The sequence below is a fragment of the Protopterus annectens genome, chromosome 3.part1 (assembly GCF_019279795.1).
Source record: "Protopterus annectens isolate FY-2018-M chromosome 3.part1, PAN1.0, whole genome shotgun sequence".
Classification (NCBI taxonomy): Eukaryota; Metazoa; Chordata; order Ceratodontiformes; family Protopteridae; genus Protopterus; species Protopterus annectens.
In genome coordinates, this window is record NC_056732.1 from 1,782,558,689 (window position 1) to 1,782,572,359 (window position 13,671).

The 13,671-nt window shown below is 40.7% G+C and overlaps 1 protein-coding gene across 3 annotated transcripts in view; it reads right to left on the reverse strand.

The window, feature by feature from the left end:
* The window catches only part of LOC122798668 (zinc-binding protein A33-like), a 393,343-nt gene that overhangs the window by 151,991 nt on the left and 227,681 nt on the right, over positions 1 to 13,671 (reverse strand). For all 3 annotated transcript variants that reach the window (XM_044067757.1, XM_044067756.1, XM_044067755.1), the window contains 2 exons: positions 796 to 818; positions 539 to 702 (listed from right to left, as the gene is read on the reverse strand). In XM_044067757.1, the coding sequence (XP_043923692.1) occupies positions 539 to 702; positions 796 to 818 (187 nt within the window). The remainder of the gene's footprint in view (positions 1 to 538; positions 703 to 795; positions 819 to 13,671) is intronic.

Sequence of the window (13,671 nt, forward strand, 5' to 3'; positions counted from 1 at the left end):
AACAACTTGTCCTTCAGACCACTGTACCTGTCTATTCATAAAGTAACATCACAACACTGTTTCTTGTCAGATGTCATAGTTAATGTCTGTAAATAATGTATATTATCTATCTTTCTTTGAGTTATGATCTAAATCATATACATACAGTTTTGCAAATGATGGACAATAATCTGCTTGTAAATATTTTCTGAAGACCATGCTCCCAACTTGTTGCTTTCCTTTGAAAATGTTGCACTTTTTATGCTATTTTCAAAGGTGTTTGCATTATGTACACCGTTTTTAAAGTTTATTGTATTCGGCTGTTTCATTTTTTGTCAGTGGATATATAATTCTTTTGAGCTTTTCTCCACAGAAGTGCTAAAATGGGTTAATTTATTCAGTTAGACTTTCCTGGTAAAAAAATCACTAAAAGATAAAATGTAGTAGTAAAAAATTATATGCAGGTGTTATTATCTTCAGCTTTAGGGATAAGGCCCTCCCTGCTACACACAGACAGACACATTAAATTATCTGTAGATGACAGAGATTTGTTTCTTACCTGGCTTGATGACAGACTGCATTTCTTTCCAAATGCTGTATTGCAGGGGGCCTCTGTATACCCCAAGACTTAGGCTGCCAGAAATCAGTTCACCATTAAATACACCTTTCCTCTTTTTCCTTTGTATGTCTTCCTTCTCTTCCTCTTCTAGTCTTTTCATGACGCTGGTGATAAAGAAAGGAAACAGTACAACTTATTTCACTTACAATGGGCAGGGTTTTAAACAAAAGCAGAAAGAGATCATTGTAGTTACATACCTTTTTATTTCATCTGTGATGCCCTGTGTGGAAGAGACCAAAGGTTTTATAATGTTATTGTGCATCTGTATGGAGTCTGGATTGCATGCACATCAACATGAAAAGAGAAACAAATGCTTTATTTTACTGTCATGTTTAAAGAAAGACAAAGAGTTCACTGTAATAAACTCACTAGCATTTAACTATGCAGTGAATACCACAAAGAATGCTTGCATAGCTTCCTTTATCAGTGCCTGCATTTGCTTGTGACAGAATATCATAAGTTAGCATTGGTAGATTCTGTTTAAGACACCAGCCTTCACATTTCCTCCTTTACATGCTTGCTTTGATAGTCAGTTGTATTCTAAACTGCATACAAGAAAGTATCATGAGCATAAGTGTGCGTTACTAAATAAAATACTCACTAATACTGCCAGTAATTATATGAAGTATTTTTTGATAAAAGACTCTTTAGGACTAGAATAACAATCTAAAACATGGCAGCTTAAATTCAGTTCAGTGCAATTCATGTAAACCCTGGAAAGGAAAGCAAAGCAAGGGTTAAACAGCAGCAGCACAAGATGAGGTAGACAAGAGACAGTCATAAGAGATGGTTTACAGGTACAGTAAAAACATGAAAAATCACAACAGAATACCAATTAATACTGGGGTGTAGAGGAAGAAGCAATCATAAGTAGAAAAAGGAACCCTGCCTGTTATTACCCTAAACTCATCCACTAATACAAAGCCACTATAATCCACTAACAATAGCATCTGACATTTTATAACTGCCTCAATTTCAGACATCATCACTACCCTCTTCTTGTAAAAGCAGATGGGCTTTCTGTAACAGCACGAGCTACTTTCCTCTTGTCTACCTTTCAATTAAAGCTATTCATTCAGAATAAAATGCCAACCACTTCCTTCCAAACTTACAGTCACTACCTCAAGCTAATCACCCCCCCCCCCCCCAAGATACACCAATGAGATAGTATCTCATTTCTTAAATCATAGTGATGCTTCCTGGAATTTTTCAAAGATCATCCTAGTGATTTATCTAGGTGTCAAAGTTACCTGATCATAAGAACTCAAAAACATGCTACATACAAGCTATTGAAAGATCTCATATTAGGGCTTGCTTAAAGAGGAAAAAACTGCACTGATATTTGACTTCTGCCTAGTGCAGTGAAATAGATGCTCAATGTGAATCATATGATGTCTGCCCTTATCACTGCTGCAGTGTATTCTTTACACTTTGGGATATCCTGCTGGGGATAGAGTAATGTCTGGCCAGTATACCAAAGTCTTTACATCACCCCAGCGTCATATGTCAGGCATATGCACTTTACACAAGCATGGGGTATAAAGGGGACATACAGACGTACAATCCTCAGAACTTCCTTGCTGTCAGTCCAAATGCCTAAGGAGAACTTCAGTCTGCATGCCTTTTGCTGAGCTGGTTCCTACTGTGACTCTTACAAATAAGTGCCTCATTGAGGTTTCTTCTTTTCTTTTTCCTGTGTTATATCTGAGCTCATGTCCCCCAGGAAGGGGAAATGTGAGTGTGGAAGGCAAATTCCTCACAAGGACAGACACGAGAAGTGCCTTTTCTGTTTAGGTGCTATTCACAGCTATATGCCAGGTGTGCTTGTCTGTCAGGGTGTTGTACCTAAAACTCTCCATAGCCGCTTATCTTCCTTATCCATTTACATGGAGAATCAATGCTTAAAGCTATTGACCCAAGGCACCATGGCTGACTCTGACTGCCCCAAGATTATCTGCTGCTATCTGGCCTCCACCGGATGTCTCTCTCAGTTTGGATGATTTTCATATACCTTGTATTGATTGTTTTTATATTATGTCTAATTTGTTAAAATTACTTAAACTGCAGATGTTTTTGTTTTATTTTTCTAAGATTGTAAAAATTCTTGTTTTTAAAATGTCCTGTAATAATTAGGAGCTTTGCTCCCTGGTACTCTGTTAAAAATGGGCTTCTACCCAGTCCGACTATCCCATTAATCAAATGTCGATAAAAATAAAGACTCCGAGGAATATCAGGTGCCGACACCAGCTCCCTCTGCTGCAAATGAGTCAGAGACTGACATGGAACCCATCTCTTGCACATCCACTGAGGCTGTGCATATGCCTGCTAACTATGGCTGGTCATATCTGAAGGGCCTAGGGGATTCTCCAAATCATAGTTAGGAAAGAGGTGCCCAATACCCTTATTGAATCTAGGCAGGGATCTGAACTACCTAAATTGGTCAAGGCTGATGTCCTTTTAAAGAAGAGACAAAAAAAAAACAAACATGTTTATCCCACTGTTAAGGATCTTCACAAGAAGTGACAGGAACTTACTCAAGTGATGTTTGATGCTCTGCTACTCCTTGTAGAGTGACTAGGGCCATCAATCCTATCTAAATGTGGTAGAGATTCTGATACTTCTGATGAGGAGTTGGACTCTGGTGAGAAATCCCTTGGTGATCCTTTGAAAATTCCTTTGGAGCTAGGGTCTTAAGAAGAGGACTCCTTACCTCCTGACTCTCCTTTTGATGACTTGTAGTTGGGGACACTGTGGTCTGTATGAGGGAATTGTTCTCAAATATCTTCTGCTGTTCCGCCAATGTTAGTGGCCTTGTTGGATACCTTTACTGCTGCCTCCCAGGCCCTTGACTGCCGGTCTCTGGCTCATAAAAAGCCAAATCACGTTTACAAGGCACCAAGCGCTCTTTAATATTTGTATGTGTCCATCCCCTGACCCTGCAGTAATGTCCATGTCCACTGATGAGCCTTTAAAGCTTTTGTCCTCTTCCAAGCATCTTCCCTCTGACAAAGACAACTGTGTTATAGAGTGACTAGGGCCATTAATTACTAAACCAATATGACTAGATATGTCTTGGCTCCATTCCCTCAACTAACTGGAGTACTGTCTGACTTGACTGACTCAGAAATCTAGACTGCAGCTCTTTCTTGTTCAGTTCTACCTCCCAGGTGGCTCACCACTCTATATAATGTAGTTATGAGGCAGCTGATGCACTGATGCATCTTCTAAGGCTGCAGCATCTGGTTGTGTTATGAGGAGGTACTCCTGGCTGCCTCTACAAGCTTTGCCTGATGATATAAAACCTAAACTTTTGGATCCCCATTAGACAACTAGAATCTTTTTGGTACTGCTGCTGTAGAATTACTTAGAACCCTACAAGAGAAATGTAAGGTGATGTATCGCACCACTCTATACAATGCAGTTATGATGCAGCTGATGCACTAATGCAGCTTCTGGGGCTGCTGTATCTCACCACTCTATATAATGTAGTTATGATGCAGCTGATGTACTGATGCATCATCTAAGGTTGCTTCATCTCACCACACTATATAATGTAGTTATGATGCAGCTGATGCATCTTCTAGGGCTGCTGCATCTCAAGACACTATATAATGTAGTTATGATGCAGCTGACGTTCTGATGCATATTCTAGGACTGCTGCATCTCACGACACTACATAATGTAGTTATAATGCAGCTGATCTGCTGATGGATCTTCTAGGACTGCTGCATCTCACCACACTATATAATGTAGTTATGATGCATCGTCTAGTGCTGTTACATCTGCTTTTGTTATGAGGAGGTACTTCTGGTTGTAACTACAAGCTTTACCTGAGGATATAAAAATTCTAAACTTCTGGGTTCCCCATTGGGCAACTAGAATATTTTGGTTCTTCTGCTATAGAATTATTTAGAACCCTACAAGTTAAATGTAAGGTGATGCAGGATCTTAAACAAATCTTTGTTCCTCCTGTTTCTAATTTTCAAAAGAAGGATCCTTCTAACTCCTCTTTTGTGCATAGGCAGCCTAGACAACTTTATGGAAGTAAGAGCTCATTTTTTTCTGACAAGCCCACCCAGACTTTAAAGGGTTAAAAGCAGTAATTTCCTAATAAATTTGTCTCCATATGACATACAGCTCTCCCGCTCCCTTGGCCAGGTTTGTTAATCCCTCAGGTCATCTTTCTCTTTCAGTTATTGCAAAAGATTACTATGGACTCCTTTATTTATTTATTTTATTTATTTTACATTTGTTAACCGACAAATTCCGACTGCACCAGGTCTATTTTCAGCACAGGCCCAGGGAGAAAAGCTCCAGTATTTAGTTACACAAAAACAATACAGTAAATATAATACACAAATAAAATGTAGTAAACTAATTACAACATATGTGGTGAACATAGTAATAAAACAAGAAATTGTTGAAACACAAACAGTGATGTGAAAAATGAGTAGAATGACAACAGCAGTTATACACTGTAGTCCCTCGGTACGAGAAGAAATATATCAAGTAATTAAACAGGTAAAAGTCTGACTTTTCAATTAAACAAAGCATGCAGGTGACCAGAGAGCAAGTGGGGAGATAATAGCAGCGTGGGTATGTTAATGTGATATAGGGGCATAACCAGGTACTAAGGAGATGTGATTTGAGGGAGTTTTTGAATATAGAGGTGGACGGGGCAGTGGACAAGAAGTGGGGAAGGGAGTTCCAATTTCTGGCAACAGTGTGGGAGTTGAGTGCTTTCCCTGCGTTATTATTAGCCTTGATGATGCAGAGGAGAGATTTTTCACTAGATCTGAGGTGCCGGTTTGCAGTGTAGACAGTAAGAAGTTTGGATATTGAGGGTTTTTTCAGGGTATTTGAGAATATTGTAGTTTGTAACCAGCTGGTGATAGTCAAGTAGCTGTGGTAGCTCAAGCCATTTTAGTTCTTTTACTGCAGTACAGTGATGGGTTCTGTAGGTTGAGTTTGTAGCAAACCTGGCTATTTTATTGTAGCACTATTCTAGTTTCTCTAGGTCACACTTTCTGATTTGGGTGAAGATTGGTGCTGCATACAGCAGAGTAGAGAAAAGGTGGCTTTGTGCTAAAGTGACTCTAGCTTTTTGTAAGAGAAAGGACTTGTGCCTGTATAGACAGCCCAGCTTTTTGTGTACTAGTTTTATGGCATTTGAGATGTGGACATTAAAGTGAAGATTATTGTCAATTTCAATGCCCAGAAGTTTGGTGTGGTTAGAAGGGGAGATGGTGGTAATGTCCTTAGATGCTATGGTAAAGGAGGGGCGGGTTAATCTATTAGGGGAAAATAGTAGCAATTTTGTCTTCTTGGGATTTAGAATCAGTTGGACACCTGAGATCCATTTTTTTACAGAGATGAAGGTATCCTGAGTGAGTATTTGTAGGGTGGTGGGAGATGAGGCGGAGCAGATCAGGGTTGAATCATCTGCATATTAAATGAGTGTGGCATGCTGCGGTGAGCTATTGAGGTTGTTTGTGAATATAGAAAACAGCAGTGGGCACAGTACAGAGCCCTGTGGGACTCCTATGGTGGTTGGAAGTTGTGGAGACAGAGTTCCTTTCCACTGGACAGATTGTTGCCTGTCAGATAGGTAGCTTCTGAACCAGGCTATAATAGAAGAGGTGAAGGACAGTGATGTTAGTTAGTGAGTCTAGTAGGATGGAGTAGGAGACCATGTCAAATACTTTTGAGAGGTCCAGGAAAATGGTGGATACATATTTATCATTCCTGTGAAGGTTGATATGATTAGAGAAGGACAGGAGGGCGGTGGTAGTGCTGTGATGTGGACAGAAACCATGTTGTGTGGTAGATAGGAGATTTTGTGTGTTAAGAAATGTCATCACCTGCAAGTGGATGCATTTCTCAAGAATTTTACATAGAGGGCAAAGGATGGCAATAGGTCGGCAGTTGGAGAAGTCGTAGGAGTTACCTCCTTTATGGAGAGGAATGATGTGAGATACTTTCCAGAGTTTGGGTATGTAGGATTCGTGTATGGAGTGGTTGATTAGGATAGAGACAGGATATGATAGGGAGTCACTAGCCATTTTTAGGTATGCAGCAGGTATGTTATCAGCTGCCAGCTTGGTTGGTTTGAGTTTTAGGAGGAGTTTTTGATAGTTGAGGTGGGGACAGGTGATAGGCTGAAAGATGGGGTGCTATGGGATTGGTTGGGTTGTGACTGAGGTAGGCTATTTTTTGGTTATTTGCCTGGAAAGGGCTAAGATAGAGTTAGCCTCTCAATTTAATAACCATTTTACTATGTCTAGGGTATTGCCTGTAGAGTTAGGAGCTGAAGTAGTGGTTTTGCTTGGGTTTAGTAGGGAGTTAATGGCATGCCAAAATTTTTGTGGGTTCTTTGAGTATTTGCTTTAGGCACTGAGAAAATAGTTTTGTTCATTTATTTTGGTTTCAGCCTTGGCCTTGTCTCTAAGCTGTTGATAGTATTGCCTGGAGCTAGGGGTATTACCAGTTTCCAGATTTTCCAGGCTTTATCTCTGGCTTTTAGCAAGGCTCTAGTGTCCCTACTTAGCCAGGGTGCGTAGTTGGCCTTAACTCTGATCTTTCTGCTGGGAGCTAGACTGTTAAGGATGTTAGAGAAGGTAGTATTGAAGTAGTCTACAGCCTGGTCTGACCCGAGTGTCCATAGTGGTTCCCAGTTGCAGTGGCTTAGGACAGTATTTAGGTATTGTGGGGTAAGGTTACGGTCATCCCGTACTATTTTGTATACAACTGGTTTGGGGTGACTGGAGTGTTTGTGGAGCTGGAAGGTGGGGAGATGATCACTTAGGTCACCTGAGAAAGAGCCTGCTGTATAGTTTTGCTTGGGATAGTTGGTTAGTGTCCAGTCCAGTATAGATTATTTCTTTGTTATTTTGTCTATTCTAGTTAGCTCTTCAATTAGTTGAGACCCCCCATATAAGTTGACATGTGTAGAGGGGCTGCTGGAGTTACAGGCTGTCCAGTCGGTGTTAAGGTCACCTAGTAGGATTGTTTACTGCGGTAGGTTGTCCTTTATCCAGTGTAGGATGTCTTCTATTATGAGTGAGTTATTGTCTGTGGGTATGTAGCAGCATATTATAGTGATCTTCTTGGTGTTTCTTATGGATAGGACAGAAAACAGGACTTCAGCATTTTGAAAAGTGGGTGGTGTGGTGTGCAGGAGCTGGAGGTTAAGGGTGTTTTTAAAGACAATGGCTCCTCCTCCTCCTTTCCTGCTTGTTCTATCAGATCTAAGTGTATTATACCCTGGGGGGAAGAAAGTCTTCATCTTGAATACTGGGTTTAAGTCAGGTCTCTGTGATGGTGAGTAAATCAGGGTTGTAGTGGGCTATGAATGCATGTAGGTATGTTAGCTTGTTGGTGATACTTCTTATGTTGAGATTTAGGATCAGCAGGTCAGATGCCCGTTTGGCTGTGAGGGGACCTGGATTTGGGTGTATGTCACCAGAGGTTAGTAGTTTTTGTAGGAGTGTCAGTATGTGCTTTTTAATATTAATTGTTTGTGAGCCTGGTCTATGTGTGTTTTTCCTAGTGTAATGAGTTGGTGTTCTGATCTTATGTGAGTAAGATGTAGTTGTGAGATTTATAATTGTAGGGCAGATGTAGAAGTATAAGTGGGCTTGAGAGGGTGGGCTAGTGTGGGTAGTGTGATGAGTAATTATGCAGTGGCTGATCTGTTTGTAAGGAAGTGAGGAAGGTTAGTGATATTAGAGATAGTGATAGGGATGTAAGTGTGGGTAACATGATAGTCTTTAGAGTGAATACTTCAATTAGGATTCCTGGTTGGTTGTGTGTAAGGGTGGAGGTGTGTTGGTTTGGTATGTGTTGTTTGGAGTGGGATCAGTATTGGAAGTAATTGGATTGGAGGGTGGGAGGGAGGTGTAGAGGTAGTGGGGGCGGGTGAGAAATGGGGGCAGGGTAGGGGAGCGGTGTGAGCCGAGCGGAGAGAGGTGAACGGAGCGGGGCCAGCTAGCCCCCAGCTAGACCGTGAGGTTTTGAGAAAAAAAAAACAATCATTCAAACCTCGTTACAGTGGGAGAAAGCAGTAAGTGAAATACTAATGTTCCACTTTTTAATAAATAGCTCTCCATCTTAATTTATAGCTAGTATATAGCTCTTCACTTTACTATAACATTCAGTTCTATATAGCAGAAAATTTGGGTTCATTTAGGGAGGGAACTACTATAATCCGTTTGTGCAGCGAGAACCCTGAGTGGCTAAATACAGCTAGTATGTTCTTAATGCAGGTTAGATTAAAGATATACACCTTGCTTTTTAGCTGTGAGGCAATAGAAAACAATCTCCTGCACTTTAATCCCGCAATGTGTGGTAACAGCCGCGTTGGTTTAGATATGAACTCTGAGGCTGGTGTGGGTTAGGTAGGTGATTTAGAAGTTAAATACCTTACACTTACTTGCAGGTGTGTACACTGAAAAGGGTCTGGGGAAGCTTCCTCACCACAAGATAACTTTCAAAACAGCACCGCTCAAGGAGACCCACTAATACAGGCTAGTTAATGTGCATGGGGGAGGAGGGAGTTAGATGAGGGAGATACAAAATGGGGGAAGGTAGAACCAGAAAACAGCAGGTAGAGATCTGGCCTGCCCCCTCACAGAAGACTGCAAAGAAAAGCAATCAGCATAAGAAGTGGAAGCCTTGGAGCCGAGAGGTAGAAGCAGGAAATTAGGAGTGTAAGCAGTTAGTTGCAGAAACTCTACTTTATGGCCTTGGTGTGCAAGTAATACAAAGGAAGGTAGATCTATCAGAGTCCTTTCCATCATCCAGCATGGTAATTTCATGGCTTGGAAGTCCCTGCTTCCTTTTTCTAAGTCTCCCTCAGCCCCTTCAGTGACAACTTCCTCTTTTTCCTTTGGTCTTATGGAATCTGATGGAACAGGGAAACATTAAATCTGTATCAAAGTCCCAGAAGGGAACAGGTTTTTATTCCAGGACGTTTCAGGTTCACAGAATGGAAGGGTCTTGGAGACCTATTCCTGATCTATCCCTCCTCAACACTTTTTTGAACATCCCTTCTTTCAGGATGTTGTCTCTTCAGGCTCCCTTTTCCCTATTGCTTACTCAAGCATTTCTAGTCTCTCTGGATGCATATGTTCAGATTCCCATTCACTCTCGATTCAGGAAGTTTTTCTGTTTTTCTGTTTCTTCCTCTCATTTTCAGTTCTCTGCTTTTCTGTTTGATCTCTACAGCTCCAAAGGTATTTACTAAATGTCTGGCCTAAGTGGCAGCCTTCTTCAGACTTGTGTGGTTCTAAATATTTCCATACTTGGAGAACCTCCTGATACATTCCTCCTCCCAACACCTCCTGCTTTAGGATCTACATTTCACTATGCTCCTCTTGAACAGTGTGGGGTTCACTCCAAATCTTAAGAAGTCAAATCTGACTTCCTCTCAGGGATAAATATGTTTTGGGATAAATATTTTTTGGGTTGCAGGAACTAGACTATCCCAATATTGTCTCTCTTCCACCTCCCAAGGCCCTGTCCTGGACTGATTATTTCCAGTCTCCTCCTCCTCTTTCAGTGATCCTGGTGAGGATATTTCTCTGTGCTCTGGTGTTCATCTCAGTCAACATTCCCATGGTCCCTTTCATTTATTTATTTACACTGGATTACTGGGAAAGTCCAACTGGGTAGCAGCCCAGTTTCAGCAGTGGCCTTGGGAGGAAAAACACCAAAGTGTTACAAAACACTTGAAGAACAATAATTTTGCAGTCTTTAAAAATATTACAAAAAAGAACTATAGCTTAAATAATTATTCCAAATTAAGCATTATATAAAAACATTGATTAAGAATCAATACCAGTTACATGAGAATGGTTTAATAGTTAGAGAAATTTTAGCCAGCTTAGGTGGGGAGGTTGGCATAATGGTTAAGGTGTTTACCTTACAAACACAAGGTGCAGGGTTTGATTCTCACATGGAAAAATTGGGTAAGCTGAAAAAATGACCACAAGGGCAGTTAACCTAGTACTAATCTATTAACCTATAAACCTAAAGAAAAATTAAAGGCAAGTCAGTATAATACAAACAAAAACTGCAATATGAAGGGAGAGAAAAGCAAGCTTATGGTATATTTAGAGAGAAAGCCAGGTGAGAGAATTTGATAGAAGTAAGTGAGTGAAGAAGGGAAAGTAAGGAGATGTAGACAAATACCTATTCATACCTTACATTTAGGGATATAGTTTTTCCTGGTGTTGAGCAAGAGAAGAGACACTTTTGGCTAGGAAGTCTATTGGAATGGTCTTGAAGGATAGTTGGGAGGGTATTGACCTGTTGGATAGTGATAAGGAGCTCCAGGCCTTGGCGACCTTGTAGAATTACAGACAATGCCCAGCAGTTTTGATAGATTTGCAGATGCAGACAGGCAGGAGTTTTTGGTCACTGGATCGCAATGACCAACTGGAAACATAGCTGTGTAGAACATTTTTAGCATTGGACAGGCAGAGATGAATGCTGGGTAGTTCTATAGGTGGTGAGAAGCTGTGTATATGGTAGGTGATGAGGCTGTTCTAACAAATGTAGGCTTTTTAGTTCTATTCAGTTGTGGGTTCTGAAAGGGGTATTTGCTGCAAATTTAGCAATTCCATTACAGAATTGTTCAAGTTTTTAATTTTTGGGAAGCCTGAAGGTTACTAAGGATGGGAGCACTATAAAGAAGTAAGTAGTGGCAAGTGTAGGTTTAGTTGGGGTGGTGAGAAGGTTTTTGGATCTGTAAAGCATCCCTTATTTTTGATACGTACTTATGCAATTTTGTATATGCAGTTCAAATAATATTATCATCTGCTATCACCCCTAATAATTATATTGCTACCTACAGATCCCCTTACATGACCCAGGACACTCACAAAGAAGCCTAAATAGACCTGAGTCAGGAGACTTCAACTATCCATCCATAAACTGGGAAACATAAAGGTCCTTAATCAGGCATGCACAGACACTCGTGGGCTTCTTTATGTCCTGGAACAACTAGTTAAAGCTCCCACAAGGGGAAACATCCCAACTTGATCCCCACAAATATGGGGGCAACTGCACCCCTCTGTGCATCATTCTCTTTTGTAAGGTCAGAGCACAGAAATTTACCTTTGGAAATTGTTCTGGAACAGGGATCCCCTTCAAACCCTCGAATGTTCAAAAATTATCCTAAAGCAAATTATCTGTTACTGAATGATACAGTGGAAACTTTTCTACCCCCCCCCCATCAAGATAATTAGCTGCCTATACTGAATGCTTCTACCAGGCTTCTACCACCACTGCACAGAGGTAGTCATTTCCACTCAAAAGAAGTAAAACAAAATCTTCAAAAAATAAACTACTTTAGTGGACTCCAGCCATAAAAAGCTGTACAGGAGGAACAAATTCATGGCTTAACATACTAAACATGCCAAAAATACAATCATAAACCTTAACAAGCAGATACGGAGGCTAGTCAAAACTACTAAAGCCAAATTTAAGTTAAATATAGCCTCCCAAGCTAAAGGCAACCACAACACATTCTTCAGCTATGTTAGGAAGCTGAAAGGAAGTAAGCAAAGGTGTGCCAAACTGGTGGTAAATGGCACCACTTTACTGCACCAGGCAACACTGTAAACCTACTTGTGAACAAATTCAGTGCAAACTTCAATCCTCCATCCCTCAGTTGCCACTATGGTGATATCAAAATCCATATCATCCTCATTCCGTTATCACCAGAGAACAGATCCTACAGGTCCTCTCAAATGCAAAGAACACAACATCTATGTGTCCTGCTAACATACCAGAGTGCTTCCAAATTGGCTTGAAATAGATTAAATACCTTAGGGAGACCCAACTCTTGAAACCTGGTTTGTACCCAGTGGACTAGAAGATAGCAACTGTCATTCCACACTGCCCAAGGATGGCCCTCTACTGATCTGGAAAACTACAGACCAGTTATGGACAGTGTAATCTGTAAAGCCATGGAAAGAAATGTCTTGTATAAGTAATGCAAAGACATTATGAATTTATAAACACTGGATCCCAGTCAGGTTTTCTGTTGAACCTGATGAGCTTTTTTAGAAGGTCAGAAAAGTCATGGACAAAGGCAAATCAATTGATATGGCCTATTTGGACTGAACCAAGGCATTCAGCACTATTCTCCACTCAGGTATAGTCAACATATTACAAAAAAATGCAAATAAATCTGTATGCTACCTGCTGGGTAGCCAAGTGGCTTTCAATGAGGATGCCAGAGATAAGAACAGGTGACTCTACCTCAACAAAAATGACAGTCATAAATGGCATTCCCCATGGACAAGTACTGGGACTGCTCCTGTTCAGCATTTAATTCTCAGATGTCCAAGCCAATGCCAATGGGTTATGTCTGACCAAGTTTGTGGATCACTGCAAGCTCAGGGCAGTCATAGAATCCCCTGAAGACACAAACATCCTATAGGAGGGTCTCAGACAAATGAACAATTGGTGTAAGAACCACAGACTCAAACTAAACATAAAATAAGTTCATAATGGTCTCCTTTGGTAAATCATCCACTCCTGTATACTACAATATTGACAGCACACCCCTTAAGGTAGAAATGATAGGGATTGGTGGACTTGTGATGAAAGCTATCTGTCCTTTGACCAACACGTGCCCACCACTGTTAGGAAGTCATTTTATACAGACAAACGTATAAGTAAGGGCACTGCATCCAGGTCCAAGGAGGATGCTATGCATTTGTTTTCACTCCTTATCAGACCAATAATCGAGTACACTGGTCCCTTTGGTATGTACCTACAAAGGCACAGACTTCAACTAAAATATCAACAGAAATGTCTTACCAAAAAAATCCAGGGAGTCCAACACATAAATTATGTGGACCACCATACATCACTCTCCAATCTCCAGATCTCTGCCTTGCCTTTAAGGCCTTCTCAGATCCTGTAGCAATGAACCTGCTTCATATCTCTAAAAACAATAGTATCCGAAACATCCGCTCTAAGGATTTTACCCTTTCCAGCAATCTAAACAGGACATGCTGGAGAAACAAATGCATCCACCAGAGGCTTCCACTGCTCTGGAA